The 23045-nt window shown below is 39.5% G+C and overlaps 1 protein-coding gene across 3 annotated transcripts in view; it reads right to left on the reverse strand.

The window, feature by feature from the left end:
• Positions 1-23045, reverse strand: part of hmbox1b (homeobox containing 1 b) — a 30546-nt gene that overhangs the window by 6791 nt on the left and 710 nt on the right. For all 3 annotated transcript variants that reach the window (XM_083562329.1, XM_083562328.1, XM_083562327.1), the window contains exons 2-7: positions 14089-14580; positions 9691-9776; positions 9310-9420; positions 5419-5572; positions 2561-2643; positions 1462-1557 (exon numbers count right to left, since the gene is read on the reverse strand). In XM_083562329.1, the coding sequence (XP_083418455.1) occupies positions 1462-1557; positions 2561-2643; positions 5419-5572; positions 9310-9420; positions 9691-9776; positions 14089-14579 (1021 nt within the window). In that variant the 5' untranslated portion in view covers position 14580. The remainder of the gene's footprint in view (positions 1-1461; positions 1558-2560; positions 2644-5418; positions 5573-9309; positions 9421-9690; positions 9777-14088; positions 14581-23045) is intronic.

Genomic DNA, 23045 nt, shown 5'->3' on the forward strand with positions numbered 1-23045 from the left:
ATGAATTATTTATATAATTATATATTTGAATAATATTTAATATTTATTTCACACTTTCACAATTCAGTACCGTTTTATGTATTTATAGTACTATTTGACTTTTATTCATTATCCAGGTTGATTAATCGGTTTTTAGCAACTATGATCTAACCTAGCGCTCTGTAAAATCCACTCAATAAACCTTTACTTTCAAACATAAGCCCAATTATTTCTTAGATTCACCCAAACAGCCATAAGCAGATGCATAAGCAAGTAAATGTTTTGATTTTAAAAGCAATGAATATTAAAAAGCGCATTATTACGATCACAATGACATTTTTTCATAGACTATATATCTTTTAAAAAGTAATGCTCATTTTCCTGCATGGTGCGGAACAAAATGATAAACTAATTAGCATAATAACTACATTTCAAATCGTAGTAAAATCTCCACAATAATTCTGGTAGTCACTCCGGCCCATGTGATTTTCTGTTACAGACCCGGCCCCCAATAAAGAATGGAAAAATGATGTAACCCCCACAGAAAAAAGGTTTGGGGACCCCTGGTGTACATGATTGTCTATTTCTCAAGCCTTGACACTAAATACAACCCTTAATTTACAAAAAACGCCGATGGGATGTCAGCGAGGTTGTGTTAGCAATAGCACGGGAACGCAGGGATAAGCTGTTTTGAATAAATCTTGCCAATGTCTAGAGCACTAACAAAACTGTTAAATGCTTCTCTTTTCAGGAACGCCATTTTTGATTTCTCTCTCCTGCAAAGCCGTTACTGATTGTGTAGCATAGTAGACAGTCGTTTATTAAAACCAGAAGGCATTATTTTACTTAGGACAGTAATCAGTACAGTAACAGCAGATGGCAGGGGGGATAAAATGACTTTCAAATACGCAATAACTTATTGCGTAAACGGAGCTGAAAGACCTCATTGCCGACCCGGTTTGCACCTGGTGGTTTCATGCCTCCTGGATCAGGATTCGGATTTCAACCACATGGATTTCAATGTGTGGTCAAATTCCATCCTCAGAATGCCAGATTGAAATCCCACTGCTGTATCCTGACTGGTATACAAATGAGCACACAATACTGACAACCCATTTCCTGTGTTGCTCCTTGTTTCCAGGTGCTCTATGCAAAGAGGATTCTTGAAGCGGGGATTCCCCAGGCAGTTAAGCTCAGGAACATGCCGCTTGATGGGAGCAATGCTACGCCACCCATCAGGAGAGAAAGAGAGAGAACGCTTTGTGGTAGACGGTGAGGAAATGCCTCCACTGAAGGGTGAATAGTTGCAATCGGCAACAATAAGGTCGCTCTAATCAGATCACATTCGGAGCATTGAACATACTGCTTCAAAACACTAGGACAAATTCATAATCGAGCAAAGGGGTGCGAGTTAATCGATCGCATTTAGTTTGCTAGAACTAGTTAGATTTTACTAGAAAAGAAAGTGTGAAAACACTTTACCAATGTTGGCCCTCCTCTTGATCTCTTTGCGACGGTTAGCAAACCAGTTGTAGACCTTCAAGGACGTCACTCGCTCAAAATCGGACAGCTTTTTCCCTGCAAAGACCAGAACATCTGCCATTCCTCCTCAAATCCAGCTGCTTACAATCAATTTCACATGTACTTTTTTCCCCCATGTATAATAATATCAGTGTTTTAGTGTAACAGTAAAAAATAAAATAAGATAACAATAGAAGAATAAAGTCGAAAATGTTTTGAGAAATATCACAATTGCGAGGAACTGCTGCTTTGCATAAAATGGATGTGAAGGATTTGGTAAAATCTCGGGCTGCACGATTTGGGGAAAATGTGATGTTGCGATGATTGTGGTCAATATTGTGATATAATAAAGAGTCTGCTCGATTGGTTATCAAGGAATTTGCACACATTAGTGTTCATGCTAAAATATGTATTTGTAAAACTAATACATACACACTATTTATTTTATATAATAGAGATAGCGAGATCTGTTTATCTATATGTGTTTTCATAATGAATAAGTTTTTACTAAATGAAAACATTTGCATTCATGTAAACTTTATTTCTCATAGTTACAGCTGAATTAAATAAAACAATAATTAAAAACAAATTTGCACAAGATCTGAAAACTTATCCAAACAAACACGGACTGTCTATTTCAATTATTTACCATTTTCTGCTGTTTAAGATACAGTAAATGTTTACATACTTGAATTCAGGCAATTTTGCAAACATTAACAATTCCATAAAAACGGGTTACCACATTTAATGTTAATGATTTGTATGGAGTAGGAGTGAAGCATTCTGGTGGGAGGGCAGAGCCATGGGGGGGGGGTTACTATAAAAATCTTGCCCAGGGTTCGAAAAGCAAGAAACGGCCCTGTTTATGTAGGATGTAACAGACACGAGAGAGAGAGAGACACACAGATATACACCGGGCAAAGCTCTGGACAATGGCGTCTGCTAAATGCCACAAATGTATGTGTAAATGACTGGATAAATCTCAGCCGAGGTGTGACCACTGTGCTAAATAAAGTTAACATTTGAATAGTGTGTGTGTGCTTGTATATTGTTTACCTACCTGGCTTTTGTATGACCGCGTTGCATGCATTAGCGATCTCCTCTCTTTTGGCTTCATCAGGATACTGGTTGTCGTTGAAGTAGCTATGAAGGGGGAAATACAGCTGTTGATTTTGGATATGCATGTGCTTTTAGATGGGAATGAAGACAAAAAAAATAAATAAAAAAATCAAACAATCCACTGTATAAAACCTGTCCAGACCTGCTAATGTTAGCAGCAGCTGTCAGTGTTTCATTTGAAAAGAAAATCTTGTACAGTCCTGTTTCTTTTTCCTAACTGGTACACAAAGCATGCAAATGTGTTGTTTTTGCACCTCATCCCACCCCCTCAGTCAATCTGCACTCCTGATTTGCCACATACAGTTTTCCGACTTATTCTCAAGAGTGTGAAAGTCTCACCAGTATCAATGCCTCAAATATTCAGATCTTTACTCAATTGCATGGATTCAATTTACTGTCTAAATGATTTTCAGCAACTGCATCGACACAGACACACAGACACACAGACAGACAGACAGACAGACAGACAGACAGACAGACAGACACTTAATTCATCGCTATGGAAAATTTACAGCTTCCAGCAGTATCCACAAACATAGGCAATAAGGCATGCAATAAATACTACTAAATACTAAACTGAAAAAGGTATGTTAAAGAATAGAGTCTGTGCAAAACATTGAGTGTTTATCGAGTCCTGTGCGAGTGAAAGCGTTTTGGAGAGTTCTGTGCAAACCGGAGTGTTAATGTGCATAGTGTACAGTGTGTAGCACAGTTCAGCTGAGGGAGTAGAATTAAAGAGCTGCATGGCATGGGAAAGGAACAACTTCCTCAGTCTGTCAGTGAAGCAGGGAAGTGACAGCAAACTTTCACTGAAGCTGCTCCTCTGCCTGGAGATGATGCTGTGCAGTGGATTGCCCATGCTCAGGTGAGCCCAATCCCATCTGAGGAGCAGCGGCTGGAAAAGCACTGGAGAAGAAATGTGATCCTCACAGCCCCGCTGGCGCTGTCCAAGTGAAAGTAGGATCGTGTGACATGTAGATAATGGCGTCTTCCACCTCCACCTTCTCCTGGTACGCAAACTGAAGAGGGTCGAGGGCATGGCGGACCTGAGGAGTCATGTGGTGTAGCAGCACCCGCTCCATTGTCTTCATTATGCAAGTTGTCAGGATGTCTGGACTGAAGTCATTCAGCTCTCTGGGCCATGGCTGCTTTTGGAACTGGGATGATCCAGGATGTTTTCCACAGCTGCGGGACCCTCTCCTGTCCCAGGCTCAGGTTATAGATGTGCTGTAGAGGGTCTCCCTCCTTCAGTAGTCGTGGAGAAACTCCACCAGGCCAAAGTGCTTTGCTAGAACAAAGCCTAATCAGCTCTCTGCACACCTGGTCTGCCGTGATCGTGGGTGGAGGCTATAGTTAGTTCTAGGGGGGTAGAAAGAGACCGGAAGTGGGGGTGGGGTTTGCAGTGTACAGCTGGTTCGCTGTTCCCACATCTCCTTCAGTAGTGTTACCCCCCTTCGAGCTGCATCTGGTGATTATCTTCATCCCGTACCACACCTCCTTCATGCTGTTGTTCTGCAACATCTGCTTCAGCTTCCTCTTGTACTGCTCCTCTGCTTCTCTGAGCTGAACTTTGAGTCCACTTTGCACTCTCTTAAGCTTTTGCTGATCACAGTCCTGAAAAGCCCTCCTCTTCTGGTTTAGAAGACCCTTGATGTCGCTCGTGATCCAGGGCTTGTTGTTAGCATAGCAGCATACAGTTTTTACCAGAACAACATCATCCATACAGAACTTGATGAAGTCAGTAGTGCAGTCAACAACCTCCTCAATGTTCCCAGTCAGCATTACCGAAACAGTCCCTCAGTCTGCTCTCATTTAGGTAACACTTCCTGAATGAGTGTATGGTGGTGGGTCGTCTCCTCACCCTTGGTTTGTAGTGAGGCTGAAGCAGAATAAGGTATGGTCTACTTGCCCCAGTGCAGGCAGCGTGGTGCCGCTGTATGAGTCCATTAGATTGGCATACAGCAAATCAAGTCACATTATTATTATTAGTCCTATGCTTATTGATGCACTTGGGGAACGAAGGCTGGTCTGTGTGGTCCGGTCTCCTGTAACTCAAACTGCTGAAGAAGTTGATGTTAATGCTCGATGGGTCCGAACTGTTGGCAGCACAAGGTGGACCAACACAATATTAGGCAGGTGGTCATAATGTTTTGCCTGATCAATGTGTAACCCGTGAACACCACTTCTGCTCTGAGCACCACAGTACATTTCTTAAGCTTGAAATGTACATGTCAGGGTGGATATTAATGGCAGATCACTAAAGCTTGTTTCTATTATATACTTGGAGTTGGAAGCTCAGCTACTACTGTCTTTTAGGCTCTGGGTTACTGATTGGAAAATTAGGGGGGGTTCAAGCGTGGGTATCGACAAGCTACCACGCTTATTGACTTGTTGAGGAAGACCCTTAACCCTTTATGCACCAGGGGTGCTGTTTCATGGCCGTCCCTGTGCTCTGACCCCATCTTCCCAACATCTTTTTGATGTAAGAATAAAGAAATTCACTGTGGTGTAACGAACACGTGGCAAGAATAAAGCTTCTGTTTTTCTTTCTCTCTTAGGGTGGGTCATGGAGACGTCCCAAAAATTTACACAAGGAATTAGCAAAAATGCAACTACACAAAATACAGAATACAAACAGTGAAAGTGAAAATATAAGAAATTCCAGCTATGACCTGTTTCAAACAAGCTGAAATGTTTCAAAGGACTCATTCGGATTACATTCACTCATGTAGACTCGCATCCAAGAACACTGCTCATCACCGAGTCCATGTGTGCTTGCAATCTTGCCGTCACGCTCACCTCTCCATCACAGCAAGACACTCCTTCCTCCAGGTGAAGCGGCTGCCTCTGCGTAGGCGAAAGCTGCCTGTGGCAGAACTTATTGGGGGCGGAGTCTGACGCCACTCAATCTCATCCAGAGTCATGGGGGCAGGACGCATGTTCAGAGTGGCACCTGAAAACACACACAGACTTGTGATTATTGTGGTTATTTGAAGTGGGTTAAGAAATAGATCTAAGTCATAAGTAAATACAATGTGGTGATTATGATGATCAGTTCTGCACAATGGCGCACACGCATTTCCAGCAGTGTGTGTGTGAACTCAAGCTAACAGGAAGTCTACAGCGACTCAAACACACTTTCAGGGTTGCTACACATTTTACATGTAAACGTTCCATACTTTTCCAGACACAAATATGCAGAGTTCTTTAAAGATTTTAAAAGACCATACTAAACATATGAAATAACGATTTTAAATCCCAACATAGGTTACAATCTCTGACGTATGTAACAGTCAGAATCTCTGATGGATGCCATTATATTACCAAATAAATGTCGCAAGGTGGTAGCTGCTGTAGCTCATACAAATTCAATAAAACCATGCAATATTTCTTATTTATGAATTACATTTTTAAACTGTAAACCTTCAATCCTAAAGCAAAAAAAAAAAAAAAAAAAAAAAAGATTGTTTATGTGCAGTTAACCAAGAAACAAAAACATGTTCACACTAGTGTTTGCATAATTTTCTCTCCATTTTGGTCTTTTCGTCCACACGGCTAAAGCGTTTTCAGTCAGCAAAAGAGTAGACATAAATTTTGGGGGAAAAAAAAAACAATAAATAAATGCTGGGCGGAAATAACGCAGGTTCGAAGCATGTTACGTTTTGCTAATGTGCAGCACAGGGACATGAGCGTTTTCAGACATTTCGGTGTGGATGAGCAACTTTTGGAAAATGGTTGAAAACTAAAGTGTGGATGCGGAGCGTTTCCTGACAAAAACACAGTCTTCAGATGTATACAGAATAATGAGCCTTTGTTTTAAATAAAAAAAAAAAAAAAAGTTAAAAATTAAATAAAATAGTAAGGGTTTTTTTTTTTTACAAATTCTTAATTTTATATTTTAGAAAAGTAAATGGAGAAACAGTATGGAAACATATTTTTCAATACTCAGTGCTCTTTTTTCAATACTAATCCAGACCTGGAAATCAGTCGCATCAAATTCCATACTTTTTCATGCTTTTCCTAAACGTGTAGAAACCCTGAACTGTGGTGAGCAGAAAAGCCTCTCAGAAGTCACAACAGGTTAAGATGATCCTGTTCCCTCTGTTGCGAAAGATTCCTGTGCTTTACTGTGCTGTGCATTCTGAAAGGCCTTTCTGTTCACCACACTTGCGCCTGCTCTCCTCTGACTGCAGAACTGCTACTTGCTTTTCTCCCTGTTGGTTCTACCAGATCTTAGTGCTGCATTCGACACTATAGACCATGATCTCCTCCTTGATCGCTTACAAAATTACATTTAGGGACAGGCATTAAGCTGGTTTAAATCCTACCTGTCCGATCGTTACCATTTCGTAGATTTAAATGGAGAGCTATCCAGGCTAATGCAAGTAAATTATGGCGTGCCGCAAGGTTCAGTTCTAGGACCCCTGCTCTTCACAATATACATGCTTCTGTTAGGAAATATTATTAGAAGGCATTGAATTAGCTTTCATTGTTATGCTGATGATACTCAGCTATATATCTCATCTAAACCAGGCGATACAGCTCAATTAATTTGGATAACTGAGTGTGTTAAGGAAATAAGCGATTGGATGACCCATAACTTTCTACTTTTAAATTCTGATAAGACGGAGATTTTGCTCATCGGCCCAAAAACTAGTATACAGAAGCTCCAGCATCTCAGCCTGCATTAGACGGATGTTCTGTAACCACTAGTTCAACGGTAAAAGACCTGGGAGTTATTTTAGACAGCAACTTGTCTTTCAAATATCATATCAACCAAGTTACAAAAACAGCCTTCTTTCACCTTAGAAATATTTCTAAGTTAAGAAACATGTTGTCTATATCCGATGCAGAGAAGCTCGTCCATGCGTTTATGACCTCCAGAATAGACTACTGTAATGCGTTACTAGGTGGATGTCCTGCATCATTAATAAACAAGCTTCAGTTAGTCCAGAATGCAGAAGCCAGAGTTCTCACAAGGTCAAGAAAATATGATCACATAACCCCAATCCTATCGTCCCTACATTGGCTTCCGGTTAAGTTTCGAATAGACTACAAACTATTACTTCTCACTTATAAAGCACTAAATGGTTTGACTCCTATGTATCTATCCAGTCTTTAAACACGCTACAATCCGTCACGCTCCCTAAGATCTCAAAACTTCTAGTACTACTACTTCTAGTAGTTCCTAGAATAGCAAAGTCCACTAAAGGCGGTAGATCATTTTCACATTTAGCTCCTAAACTCTGGAATAGTCTTCCTGAAAGTGTTCGGGGTTCAGATACACTCTCCCAGTTTAAGTGTAGATTAAAAACGTATCTTTTTAGCAAAGTCTACACATAACACACATCACATATCATAACTTTGTGCTCCAGAACATCTGATCACATGCACATTATCAACTTGTGCTGTTAATATCATGAACAGCAGCTACACTAATTCCTCTCCACTGCTTCTCTTTCTCTCCCCATCCCGAGACACCCTGAGGTTTGGCCAGCTCCAGTCACCTCCCACCTCGTGATGATTACGGACCTGTGAAGAAGTAGATGCCGAACTCGCAAACATCCCGAACCATCTAGAGACGTACCAGTGCCATTTGGATCTCGCTACATGTGTGGAGTTTGACATTGGACCTCCTGGAGTGTTTAAAGGCTCTGGCATGGAGAAGCTGATGCTGGATCTGTGATGATCACAAATGCTGAGCTTATAAAACTGGGAGCTACTAACCATATAGACTGTATAAGACTGCAGAAAGAACATCACATAATCTTATACTCCAGTAATCATGTTAGTTCTGACTCTCCAGTGTTCTGTATTGTTGAAAGATTTATGATCAAACTCTTGAGGTCACCCAAATGAGGATGGGTTCCCCTTTTGAGTCTGGTTCCTCTCAAGGTTTCTTCCTCATAACATCTAAGGGAGTTTTTCCTTGCCACAGTCGCCACGGCTTGCTCATCAGGGATAAATTCACACCATTCACCTTAACTGTTGATTTGTGTAAAGCTGCTTTGAGACAATGTCTGTTGTGAAAAGCGCTATACAAATAAACTTGACTTGACTTGCTTGGGCGCGTTTTGATTTCTGCAGAATTATGTGTATAAGCTTTAACGAGGGAGTTCGTTGGAAAAAGGCAAAATATGGTGAGGTGTTCACTCTGGTACCTCTTAAATAGCCGACATATTTAACTTTGTATGGAATTATCAGAAAACGTCTTGAGTAAATACTAATATTATTCAAATGTATTAATCTAACAACAACAACAACAACAACAATGCACACAACTTGGTTTTTCACATTACTGGATGGAGCTCATGATGGTCTCACTGTATTGTAAGTGCACCCACTCGGTCTTCTCTCATTTATCTGACTTTGTATTGCAAATATGTACTACTCTTCTGAAATACTGGATATAAAATAGCTTTTTGGCACACAAAAGCCAAGTAAACAGGAAAGAAGTTTCTGTGGTTAGAGTATCACTGAGTAAGCAGATGGCTAATGCTGAGTAGTATTTGTTACCAGATTATCAGCGCTACCAAATATAACCACACCGAAAAAAACGCACAAAAAAATTCTCTCTTTGCATTAAAGACATTAGAGCTAAAAGCGAGAAGCTAATTACACAAATTAATTAAAGGGGGCTATAAAGTCTTCAGGAATTCATAGTGCGCGCACACACAAGCACCATCAAACCTGGAGTGGTCTTTTCCAGCTGGTACCAGCGATAAAAGGCTCGTTTCTTTTGCTCACTCAGATCAGATCCCTGCTGCAGGAGCCAGTGGGAGATCCGACTCTGACTGATTCCTGAGAGAAAGAGAAAGACAGACCAATGGTGCAAACAAAAATAACTACAGACAATAAAATAGCAATTAAAGTAGTAACAATTACTTTTATTTGAATTGAAGAAGTAACATGGTGAAATCAGTGCATGCAAGGCCAAATATCAGGTTAAAAGTGAGGACCTGGTGAGAACCAGAGGGTTAAAGTTAAATTCTTGATGAAAGACCTGTAGGTTGAATGTGATAAAAGTCGCAAAAGGAAGAAAAAAAAAAAAAAAAAAAAACACCCACTAACCTGTGACCTGGGCCACAACTGCCTGAGAGATGCGCCGGTTAGCCAGAAAAGCCTTGATCTCCTCTTTCACCAAACTGCTGTCCCTCCTAATCACACAGACATCACACATTGATGAAGCATGAAATATCTAAGCAGCCACTGGTTTATAGAAACATCTAGCACTGAGGATGTTTCTTTAGTGTCAGATCACTTGTAGCCAATGTGAGCATGCTATATCAGGGGTAGTGAAATCATAAACCCTTAAATGAATCATCTAGTCCAGTGAAGGTATGTAAGCTCCAAGTTCAATGCCTAAACTCTGGTTTTTGGAAGTTCTAGGTATTACCGTAATTTCCGGACTATAAAGCGCACCCATATATAAGCCGCACCCACTGAATTTGACAAAGATTTTTATTTTGAACATAAGCCGCACCTGTCTATAAGCCGCAGGCGTCTACACTGAAACTAATGAACTTTACACAGGCTTTAACAAAAGACACGGTGTAACAGGTGAAATGTGTTACGCTTCCTTTAGGAGCAGAGCGGCATTTTGGGAATAGCCTGGCGCTGCATTTTTCCGCTATTACTGCATGTGTGCAAGACCGAGGAATATGTCCTTATTATTTTCTGATGCGCACTAAGTTTCTTTGACTAACCCGTAATGCTGTTGCCAAGAAAAATTGAAAAAGCACGAGTTTTGGAAACCTGTCTGTGCTCATATGATTTCTGTTGCAACTGGAGTTAGCGAGCTCTCCCTTCACCCAGACTCAACGCGTTACAACGGCTTGTATCTAAACAGTAGCCGACCAAGAAAGTCATTGTTCACTGTCTTCCTCCCTCCTTTTACAACTATTTCTCTCGGGAGTTTATCTTTTGGCATCGTCGTGCGTTTAAATAAACCGTTTTTTCTCCCGAAGCCGTGCAGCTCAGAACACAGGTGAGGTGCGTTTTTCCGTTTCCGTTCGGAAATTTCATTGGTGTAATGTTATGGGGTTCAGTTTTTTTGGCTTGAAGTTTGTGAAACCGTGAAAAACCCAGGAAAAATTCATAAAGCCGCTTCGTTGTTTAAATCGCAAGGTTCAAAACATGGAAAAAAAGGAGCAGCTTATAGTCCGAAAAATACGGTAATAAGAAAACTACATAAATCTGTGTGTAGATGATGTCTCGTCACAGTGTCTGAGGAAGTATATTGTGTTTACATAAATTTCAGCAGTGGAGTTTTCTCTTAGACTGCACATAAGAAGGGTTTTCCGAGTCAGGCAAACATCTGAGACTGGAAAGGTTGTACATCATTCATGCTGAAGAATTAATGCAATGACATGCATCTGTTCAGTGCAAAGATCCCTTTTTCCTTTTTCGATCCGAACTTACAAAAAGCACACCGAGCGACTAAAAATAATTGTTCCAAGTGTGCGAAATTGTGTTACCGGGTTCTGTTAATGGTTTAAACACTTGATGTGGCTTTACATACACTTACAGAACGCTGAATTAAAGATTGGGAAAATCCATTTCAATTCCGATTGGTTTAGTTCCGATCAGGGCTGTAGCTATCGATTATTTTAGTATTGTGTGTGCTCTTATCCGATTACTCGATTAATCGCCGGAATAGTTGCTAGAAGTACTTTTTTTAATTATTATTAAAGAGCAATACTAAATATACAAAAGAAAATAAGGCAGGTCTCGTAAATTTTTCTGAAAAAAGCAAAAAAAATTTATTTTATTGCTGAAATTGCATACAATTATATATACAAATATCTGTTGAAAACTAAACCCATTTAGTGCATTTAATTGCCATATTACATCAAAACACAAATAGAAAATATAGTAATATATATATATTTTTAAAAAAAATCAAAAATATAAAAACATTTCATATGACTAAAAATAACTCAAAATAAAAGGTAAACGCACTGTTTTCTTTATGTTTTAGTTTTATATTATCCAAAACTTTGGAAACTTTCGGTCGTTTTCTTTGGCCTGATTCCTATAGAAGTCCATTTCCGCCACATAAAAAAAAAAAAAAAAAAAAAAAAGTTTGCCTAATTCCGACTTCATGTCTCGCAATTCCGACTTCATTCAACACAATCCCGACTTCATTACTCTTAAACATCTCTAGTGCATCCACCGGGAGTCATGTCAGCCTGAACGGCTGTAGGACTCCTCTGCTTCATCGGTCTTGTTCTCTCCAGGGATCGGAGACTTTGTTTGCTTCCATGCGATTCAACAGGATTTGGCAAACCTTTTATTTTTTTTTTTGTGGTAGAAACGGGCTTTCACATGAATCTTCTCCCTGTTCCTCCATTTTTTTTATTTTTTTTACTCTGCAGCATCTTCTGTGTTCACCAGTCCAGATCGCTCCAGCAGGTGGTGCGTCAGTAGTAAAAATCCGTGGGGAAACGCAATGCTCCGTGTGTAGTTAAATAGACTAAATGGAGCATCGAGGTGAATAATTTGAGGAATCGTTTCAGCTCTAGTTCTAATTGATTTAGAATAGAACACCAGGTAAAACCACGGTTTGGAACGCCACAATCTTTGCTCTAAAGAAGTGAGAACTCCAGGCATGCAACACCTCGCAGTCCACCAATAACCATGGAATTGATCGAATATAAAACGCTAGTTAAGTTGTGCTACACCTGTGCAGTAATGTCCATTTAAGATCTGTACGCAGGTCGTCTTATCATTGCAGAAATGGTGTCAAGAAATAAATAAATAAACAAACAAACAAAACAAACAACACTTATCTAGCAGTTTATCTTGGACTTGAACTGAAACTCATACAATACACATAATGTTGTACTCTGTTGTACCAAACTGAACAGTCACCGTACCCACTATTGGCATACACATGTAATATGAAGGAAACATTTCTTTTTCTATTAAAACTATAAAAAAAAAAAACTAGTTGTATGTCGATAAGAGTAAAAATAGAGCTGTGTTAATGCTTTATACAAAGCATGTTATGGGTGTGAGACGGATCTTTTAAACTAATGTTTAAATAATGTTTCTTCTTAAAATCTTGGTTAATGCTCAAGCAAAATGTAGTTAATAGTTGAGTTCAGCTAGCATAGTAGTCACCTTTTTCTCTTTTTTTCTCTAAAGTATTTTCATTTTGGGGGAAAAAAAACCCCTCATGTTTGACTGTACAGACAAAATGAAAAATGTTCAGGCAATAAAACCTTTATTATACCATATGTCTTAGTCCGAATTATTACACAACTTGGCAAGAAACCCTACACCTGGTTTAACCAGTATTTTGGCGGGAAACATTAAAACCACTGATCCAAGCCTGGACTTGTGTTATATTATGTTGAAGGTGTTTCTCTTCTCACCTTCTGATGAAACTGCTGAGGTCAATGGCTGTGTTTTAAAATAAAGTCCAGTCATGTTACTACTATTAGATGCTACTTCACCAATCTCACTGCATCCCAGATACAGGCTTGAACCAATACAGAGAAGGTGCAATTCTACTCTGATGTGCACCATGTTGATTCTGGAACATCGACGTTTCACAATAATACGTGAACACCGCACGTGTGTGCTTATTTATAACTTATTTATAATTCCTTCAGACTGCTAGCTACATAGCCAAGTGCTAGACTTCCATTCTTTATATGATCTAGTCAGAGTAACTCTCTCTATGTTCACTTCACTAATTAAATCTACTATCCAAAATTTACCAGCACATTTAATATCATCAAATTAACACTAGCAGCTTTATATATTAAAACCAATGATCCTAACAGCTTTTTAGCAAGAGAGCTAACATCAGCTACTACTTCACCGTGCAATTAAAACCAACAAAGTTGCCAGCCAGTGTCGCGCGCTACTCATTTGTTGGCGACACAAAATTGCAAACAGCTACCAAGTTACCTAAAAGGTATATTATTTCTAATTACACCAATCAGGGAAAACCTTATGGTCACCTGCCAAATACAGTGTTGGTCCCCTTTTGCTGCCAAAACAGTTCTGACCCATCGAGCATCAACAGAATCAACTTCTTCAGCAGTTTGAGCTACAGGAGATCATCTACTGGTTTGGACCACACGGTTCAGCCTTCACTCCCCACGACTGTTCCTTCCTTGGGGCACTTTTGATAGATACTGACCACTGCAGACCAGGAACATCCCACAAGAGCTGCAGTTTTGGAGACCCAGTTGCCTAGACATCACAATTTAGACATCTAGACAACTCAAATTCCTATACTCACCAATTTTTCCTGCTTTTAACACATCAACTTTGAGGACAAAATGTTCACTTGCTGCCTAATAACAAAGAAATAAATTTTCTTCACTTTACGGCTCATAAAGTTATGCCTGATCGGTGTAGAACGTCTATAGCATCCTGGACTGGGTGTCGATTTACAGATTAAAACTAAATCGTTGATATAATTTAATAGGGATTTTTTTTCTGATCACTGACCTCATCAAGTCCTCGACCTTGTCGTCAACATCCATCTCTTCCTCCGTCCCATCAAACCCATACGGCCTCACCGCCACGGCTGCCGCAGTGTTTCCTGCCTGATAACGGGGTGGAGACAGTTTCCCGTTGGCTGACCCATTTTGCGTAACAGCGACCAGTGAGACAGGTGGTGAGGTGGCGTAGCTGTTGCTCGGTGACTGGGAGAGGAACTGAGTCTGCGTGGCGGTGGTGGCAGTAGACACGGCCATGTGGGAGGTGGAGCTTTCATTGGTGCCATGTGAGGGTGCGGGGTCAGATCCAGAGGGAGCAGGGCCACAGGAGGAGGAGGCGGAGCCACGGCGCCCAAACTTGTCTCCGTGCTCTCGGTCGAGACGCTCCAGTGTGTCCAGTGCATGAACTATCTCGGGCTTGGTCATGCCGCTCCGCCGCAGCCGCTGCAGCAGATCAATCTGCTCGATGGTGAAGCGCGGCTCGTCTGTATACTGGGACATCCTGGTGAAAAAAGGAGGGAAAACATTTTACATTTCTGTGAGACAAAAAACTGGGTTAAGCGGTAAATATTTAGACATCAGGGTCGGAGATCATGAAATATGACTAAGATTTTTCTGGACAGTCCTGGTCATGTTAACCAGGTTAATTTTTCACCCATTTTACATCTGTGAGAAGTTTAGGATTCAAGGTTATTCATTACAGCTTTAGGGGTTATCAGTCAAGCAAAGCTTGTCAGCATATTTGAGTCCTAAACTTGAAATGCGAAACTTAAACAAAGGCAGCAAGCAGAAAATGTATGCTTAGCAGAAACACTTACCCATAATGCATCTGAGCAGACATTTATAGTTCAGGGTTGGAATGTTGAAGCGCATGTGTACTCAGGCATGCAAATTACAGGTAAACATATAGCAAATCTTTCCCCCTTATGGTGGGTTATTATAAACGTGTCAAGATAAGATTACAAACAGTGATGGAACCGTCAGTCAGGGGGCATAAGCATGAGATGAGACTTAGAATATGATCTTAATTTGCCATTTAAGCGCACGGAAATGAAGCTACGCCTCAAAATGGCTGACATTCCTCACAGCAGAACGACTCTGCAGCACGTCCTGACAATAAAAAGGAAAATCCTTTTTATAAGTGACCCAATTCCTCCCTTCTGGAAACGTTCTGCCTTCATTAATATGGCTCATTGTGACTTATGTCTGCCGTTGCCATGGAAACCCTTCAGCAGTGATATGTGATTTCCTCAGATGGTATGTAATCTGATTTACTTCAACCATTCTGAGGCATTTTACATCATACGGTCCAAACCAATTCCACACAAAGAGGAAACAGATAAGTCACATTTTCAACCGTGTGTGATAAGAACAGGTCAAGCTACATAAAACATACATAACCAAACTTTATAAATAAATAAAAAGCTATTATTCAATGCATTCATCACGCCCATTGTTTAGGTATGTTAACGGGTTCGGGTTTGAAATATCATCAAGCCAAACAGAATCTATATATAATTATATGGTGTTTTTCTGAGATTCGTCTTTGTTTATTTTAACACGTTTACGATTAGTCAACTGCCAAGTGTCTTCCTGTCATTTCAACCATATACATTTGGTCCAGTTCACAGCAAAACTGCACATTCCTCCAGCACCCATGTGCTACATAAAACAGCCTAAAGTTACAAGAGGCAGAACAGAACTAACTAAGACATCACAGGACTATATGAAAAGAACATGTATATATAATATGACCCTTAAATTGTACACAAATTAGTCATAACATTAAAACCACCTGCCCCTTGTGCTGCTAAAACAGATCTGACCTTGTCGAGGTATGGACTCCATAAGACCTCTAAAGGTTTGCTGACGTATCTGGCACCAAGACAAAACCTGAAAATTCAAACATGTCTTTCCAGCACAAATGCACAATCAATTGACTTTAAATCGTGCAAATTTTAAAGGGCAAATCAACGCTAACGGGTTTTACAACGTGGCAGGAACGCCACTGCCGTGAATGGATGTACTTGGTCTACAACAAAGTTCAGGTAGGTGATGCATCTCAAAGTAACATTCACATGAATGCTAGGACCCAAGTTTTTCTTGCCTCGGACCCAAGATGTATACAGATGCTCATTTTCCTATTTCAAACTAATACATTTTGAAATCTCAGGCCATATCCAGAAGTTCTCCTTCGAAAACTCATCTTTTTCCTCTCCGTATCGGCCTTTCGTCCACGCGGAGACGCCGTTTTCGGTCAACAAAAAGACGCTTTTTGAAAATGCCGGTTTTAGTGTGTTTAGTGTAGACTTAAAACGGAATCTTTCAAAAGCAATAAACACATTTTTAGTCAATGTCGCAAATTTTCAAAGAGCGACATTGACAAAAAAAATACATTTATAATAATAATAATAATTTGTGCCTGGAATGCCGGCTACACCACTAATCTTGGACATTTCTTATTCTTATAAAAGTTTAAAAGAAGACCTTATATGCGGTGTTGTTTAAGGGGACACTTCCTCTAGGCCAAAGTCTGGAATGTGGACAAAGGTAAACCTTGGTCCAGCTTTTTTCCCTGAAAATGATTATAGGTCTGGCCAGTTGTAATGGAGGCTACATGCATGCAGAGTTATCATCCACATAAAAAGAGTGAGACAGTATAATGTACAGGTATACAGTTAGACAGTCTGCGAGTGGTGATAACTGGACATTCCAACGGACGCTGACATTTCATCATGATAAGAGCTTCAGTAATGTACTGTGGCTTGTTGGTTCCAGAAAGGCTGGTTCAAGTCTTGCAGAAAATGCAGATCTCCAAAGCTTCTCACACACACACACACACACACACACACACACACACACACACCTAAAGTTTACACTAAACAGTGCAAAAAAAACCCATCCAGCAACCAACAGATCTGCGGATGGAAAACACCTTAATTAGAGACAGTCAGACTGGTAGTTTTTCCTTGCCACAGCCACCATGGCTGCTCATCAGGGATTAATGCACACCATTCACCTTAACTATTAAAATTCTGTAAAGCTGCTTTGAGACAATATGACTTGACAGGAAACCCACAGTAACTTAAAAACTCTCTTTACAACTGTGATCTTCTGTGAGCATCTTGAAGGCACAACAACTTGGACCTAAAGTCTGAGCAGCTACAACAGCAGAAGCCCACGTTAACCTCTGTCAGCCGAAAATAGAAATCTCAGGCTACAGTGGGGACAAGTTGGACAAACAGGAAAAGCATTGCCTGGTCTAGCTACAATATTGCATTTATGAAAGAAAAAGAAAATTAACACCACTTTCTGACCAATCAGAAGAGAGCATTAAACAGCTCCTTGGTATAACGATGAATAAAAAGTCTGCCCAAAATCCATAAATCCAGGCTTAAATAAAATCACACATTAACCTGGTATCTCTAAGCCACTACATACAGGCTGAATGGAAAATTCATGCTAAACGGCTAAGCAATTTTTTAAGCATTCCAGCTACTCAGTTAGTTTATACTCCAAACATGATGAAGCATTCAGACTTGTTCTTGGTGTCAGCCAATTACATTATAATTACTTTTATGTTAATAAATAAACAAGCAGTTTTATAGTGTATGAGATAGAAAGGAGCAACATGCCACATGGAGCTCTCGGATTTGCGTTTGTTCTGTAACCGAGTGCCTCAGGTCCATTTTCCATCATCTTGCCAGCGTGTGTTCACAAGTTAAGACTAGAGGTCAGGCCTATTGTGCAGCAAATTCAAAAATCATTACTGAAAAAAAGCTACATGAATCCGTTAAACATGTCTGCTAAGTTGCAAAGACAAGAGCAAGAATGACAAGTGTGTTCAGTTTTTTCCACGCTCATTCACTAAGCTAATTGACCAATCAGATTGTTCCTCGCCAACGAGCTCCGCCGCGGAGTCGACATGCAGAATCAACCGAGGCCGTCCGAACCAAAGCCAACGGTACGGAACAAAACTAAAGCCGAACTCTCGAAACACATTTGGAGAGAGAACGAGAGTAACGCCTGGAGATAGAACTAGGATAACAGAGAGAGAGAGAGAGAAAGAGAGAGAGAGAACGAGAGTAACGCCTGAAGAGAGAGGAGACAAAGAACACAAGAGTAACATTTAAAGAGAGAGAACGAGGATAACATTTGGAGAGTGAGAGAGAGAGAGAGAACGATAGCAACATCTGGAGAGAGAGAGAACGAGGATAACATCTGGAGAGAGAGAGTATGTTTTTGGAACTCTATTGTTAGTGAGCCGTTAAACAGCTGTAGTTTGGGCTACAGGTAGGCACAGGTACAAAAACCTGGTAACAAGTGCACTGATTCCAGAGTCTCATGTTCAATATGTGTTACATTTAAGCAATATCCTTTATTACATCTTATTAATTAAGAATTAGATTTTATGGCATGAAGGGGGAAAAAGAAAATTGGCCAAACATAATGTCAGTCCATATCAGTCGACTGTGGGTCATTTTTGTAATTTTGTTTTACAATTTTTTTTTACAAAATCAATCACTAGGACATGTAGGGGATTAGCCAAGCATGGATCAAGTGCAACTTTGTTTTGGTAGTTTTGCACTGAAATTAAATTAAAAAAAATATATTATATATTACCGTATTTTTCAGACTATAAGACGCTACTTTTTTCCCCACGTTTTGAATCCCGCAGCTTAAACAATGAAGCGACTTATTTATAGATTTTTTTCTGGGTTTTTCCCGGTTTCACAAACTTCAAGCCAAAAAACAGAGCGACATAACATTAGACCAATGGAATTTTTGAACGGAAAAAAAAAAAAAAAAAAAAAAAAAAAAAAACGCACCTCACCTGTGTTCTGAGCAGCACGGCATCGGGAGAAAAAAGGTCCATCGGGTAATTTTTAAACGCACGACGATGCCAAAAGAAAAACTCTCGAGAGAAATAGTTGTGAAAGGAAGGAGAAAGACAGTGAACAATGACTTTCTTGGTAGGCTACTGTTTAGATACAAGCCGTTGTAACACGTTGAGTCTGGGTGAAGGGAGAGCTCGCTAACTTCAGTTGCAACAGAAATCATATGAGCACAGACAGGTTTCCAAAACTCCTGCTTTTTTATTTTTCTTGACAACAGCGTTACGAGTTAGTCAAAGAAACTTAGAAATGAGCATCAGAAAATAATAAGGACATATTCCTCGGTCTTGCACACACGCAGTAATACCAGAAGAATGCAGTGCCAGGCTATTCCCAAAATACCGCTATGCTCCTAAAGGAAGCGCAACATATTTCACCCGTTACACCGTGTGTAACGTGTCTTTCGTTAAAGCCTGTGTAAAGTACATTAGTGTAGACTAACCCTAACCCTAACCCTGCGGCTTATAGACAGGTGCGGCTTATGTTCAAAATAAAAATCTGTGTCAAATTCAGTGCGGTTTATATATGGGTGCGCTTTATAGTCCGGAAATTACGGTATATAAATTTATACCAAAAAAAAAGTACTAAAATGTACTAAATGGACAAAAATATTTGGACACCTGTCTACCACAAACACAAGGCACACAATTGTATAGAATGTCCTTCGATGAATTTGCATAGAATTTTCTCTACACTTAAACTAAGAGATCCAAACCTGCTCCAACATGACAATTCCCCTGTGCACAAAACCAGGTCCATGAACATATGGTTTACATTGGTTGGAGTGGAATATCTTGATTGGCCTGCTACAGAGCGCCGACCTCAATCCTACACCTTTTGATGAATTGGAATCTATAAACCTAAAGCTGCAGCTTTACCTCAGACTGAAGACTCCTTTCCCAAAAACTCCTCACACATAACACTTAGTTATTCCTTTAGCTGCATTTATGTGGAGCTTCCCTTTTTTAAATCATTATATATATATAATTTGAAAAAGGGAAGCTCCACATAAAAAAAAAAAAAAAACACATACACATACATACATATATATATATATATATATATATATATATATATATATATATATATATATATAATAAAACAAAAAAAGACAAAATAGAAATAAAACAGATGAGCTGTGACTTCAAAGCACTAAGCCTATAAAAAAAAAAAAATAAATAAAAATATATAAAATGTGTAGTTTTTCCATTTGGGAATGTTACAAGAATGCAGGACAGATGCCTAAACCTAACTGGTTTCATTTAATACTTCTAAAACACTTAAATAGGAAAAATGTAATAAACGGGCAGATTGTTCCCTTTTCTTAAAATAGGCCACGTCATGAGACAAGGGCATGAGAGACTGACTCTAAGTGCTAAAGAGATGCATACAGAGCAGGAGGAGCGAGACTAACTGGCATAAAGCAGCACTTATGACACACCGCTGTCATCTGCAGCAAAAAACCCTAATCGTCCTGCATTTCATCAGTGCACCGATGGCCAGGTTGCTATAAGACAGCATAGGAAAGGAATAGCACAGTCACCCCGCAGGTTGCGCCACTTTCCTCAGGGTCATAAAGCACAGGGAAGACTGGGCTGCAGCAGTGACGCTGCAGGTGCTGGTTAGCAGCGGGAGAAGGGACTGCGTAAGACGAGTCTAGTTCACCGCTGCAAGGCACTGCACCAAAAAAAAAAGAAGAAGAAGAATGATAATTCCACTTTCTTCAAACATCAACACACACCTACAGGAAGGAGAACACGAACGTCGATTATGCGCATTCTAAAAAGATACGCGGTATTCCGATTGAGTTTTTTATGAAGCGCGCCGGGTTTGCATACATCTACGCCGCCATCTCTCATTTCCTCTCATTTCAGAGAAGAAAAGAAAGGGAAAAAATAAATAAATAAATAAAACACACAGAAGCGCCATTTCTCTGCATCGCCATTATGATGATAAATGATTTGTGCAGGAACGCTTATGGCATTATGATCCCTGACATTATGATGCCCAGATTTTCATTTACTGCCAAAAAAAAAAAAAGGTTGATTTGTGAGAGGAATTTGGGTCACAATGCAAAATAAAAACAGATGAATGACTTAAAATGAAAAAATAGATAAAAATCTCTGCTACTGCGTCACCGTAGTGGAGTAAAACGCATAAACGTTTTGTGGCCTTGATACGTGTTTTAAGAAGTGGAACTACATTTACCTTTAAATAAACATTATAAACCATTTACACACTCAAGACTATATTTACTATATTAAAATTCCCCAGAAAAAATAAATAAATAAATAAAAATAAATATATGCATCCTTGAGAGTTTAGTTGAGGAGTATTGTGTCTCCATTCTTCTTAACAGACAACCTCGAATGCATACTTACTAAAACACGTACAATAACCAACAATACTCAACTGCCTTTCACAGCATCCTCACCAGGTTAAACTATACAAAGGAAGCGTTTACTGTGTATCTGTTCATGAGATCTTATGTGGACCACGACCTGTAGGTTTTCCCCAATAAACGACATCCAGTCTGAAGATGTTCCACAGAAGGTTATACGGTTTACCAATTAAAAGACAACACAATGCGACATCAGTCCAGACGATGAGAAGAAAATGTGAAGGAGGATGGAATATGCAAATGTCGTTTCCTTAACATCAATCTCTAAATGCTTTATATTGTGTGCGAGCATCATGAACGAACTCAGAAGCTCCGGTTTTGTGCATTAGGATGAAATCATGGCATTTACAGACTCATGGTTTTGGTCCAGATTTAACCACACATACATAAATGTGACGTTTGGCTGAAGTGCACACAGGTGAAGTGATTTAAACGTAATGAGAGAGTAATTCAAGTTCAGATTAAAGTCGATCCATTAGTATCATAAAGTAATGAAATTGTGTAATGATCACCTGCATCAGATATTAGATAAGGCATGTAACGCATATTCAAAAGGTGCAATTTTTTTATACCTTATTTAGAGAGAGAGAAAAAAAAAGTAGTTTTCTGAGAAAAAATTTATTTTAGCAGCTGCCTGTTGAGAAAACATCTGGCAACCAGATAGAACAATATAAAATCTTTGTACACTGACAACAAAAAAAACTATAATCCTGATTTCTTTAAGGTGTATTTTCTGAAGCGGTCGTATCAGTCACTCTTCTACACGTGATATATGAATTCGCAGGGGGAACTTTGGGGAGCAGCGATTTGCAAATCTTTGTCGCACTGAACATACATTATTGAGCTGCACCTCATACACGCGTTGAATGGAACTCAAAGGAACGAAGTCCACCTAAGATCTGGAGGACAGGGCTTCATCAATCAAATATCAACCCCACCTGTCTGAGCTAATCTTAAAAAGGGAAAAACATGTAATACAGAAATCCTAGTGCAATCATCACTATTGTATTATAAAATGGACCAAACGTGATTAAAATCTAATAATACTGAAAGTTTAATGATACTCAAAAACACAAGATATCATATAAGATACGCCAAAATGAAAGTGTAGCAAGATGCACATCAGAACTACTCCAGTCATATAAATATAAGGCCTCAGGCTTTGTGGGTTTGGCCTGCAATAGCTTGATTGCAGCAAACCACCCATTATAAGCCAAAAATAACTCCACTCTCAGGATCATGTTGAAATAAATAAAAGATCAAGCCATCCCTCAATCAGCCTGTACACTCATCCATGCTCATGTGCACCAAACCTGGTGCATTTAAGTGCATTACTTCGGGATTCGTTTGCAACAATACATGGGGCTTAAATAGAAGAGCTACATTGCTTCTGGGCTGAATTTGTAACACCGTCCTGACCTTTTGCAAGGGAAAAAAGAAAAAAATCCCAAGACTGTTCATGTTCAGTGTGCTGAAGGAGGAAGCTTAGCTCAGCACAATGCATGCCGGTTCCACTTGCAAGATCATGCAAAAACAGCACATGGATAACAATAACCATCATTAATACTGATGCATGCAATTTCAGTTATTCAAGGTTTATATATATATATATATATATATATATATATATATATATATATATATATATATATAAGGTAAACGCACTTAGAA

The sequence above is a fragment of the Silurus aristotelis genome (genome assembly GCF_946808225.1).
Source record: "Silurus aristotelis genome assembly, chromosome: 15".
Lineage (NCBI taxonomy): Eukaryota > Metazoa > Chordata > Actinopteri > Siluriformes > Siluridae > Silurus > Silurus aristotelis.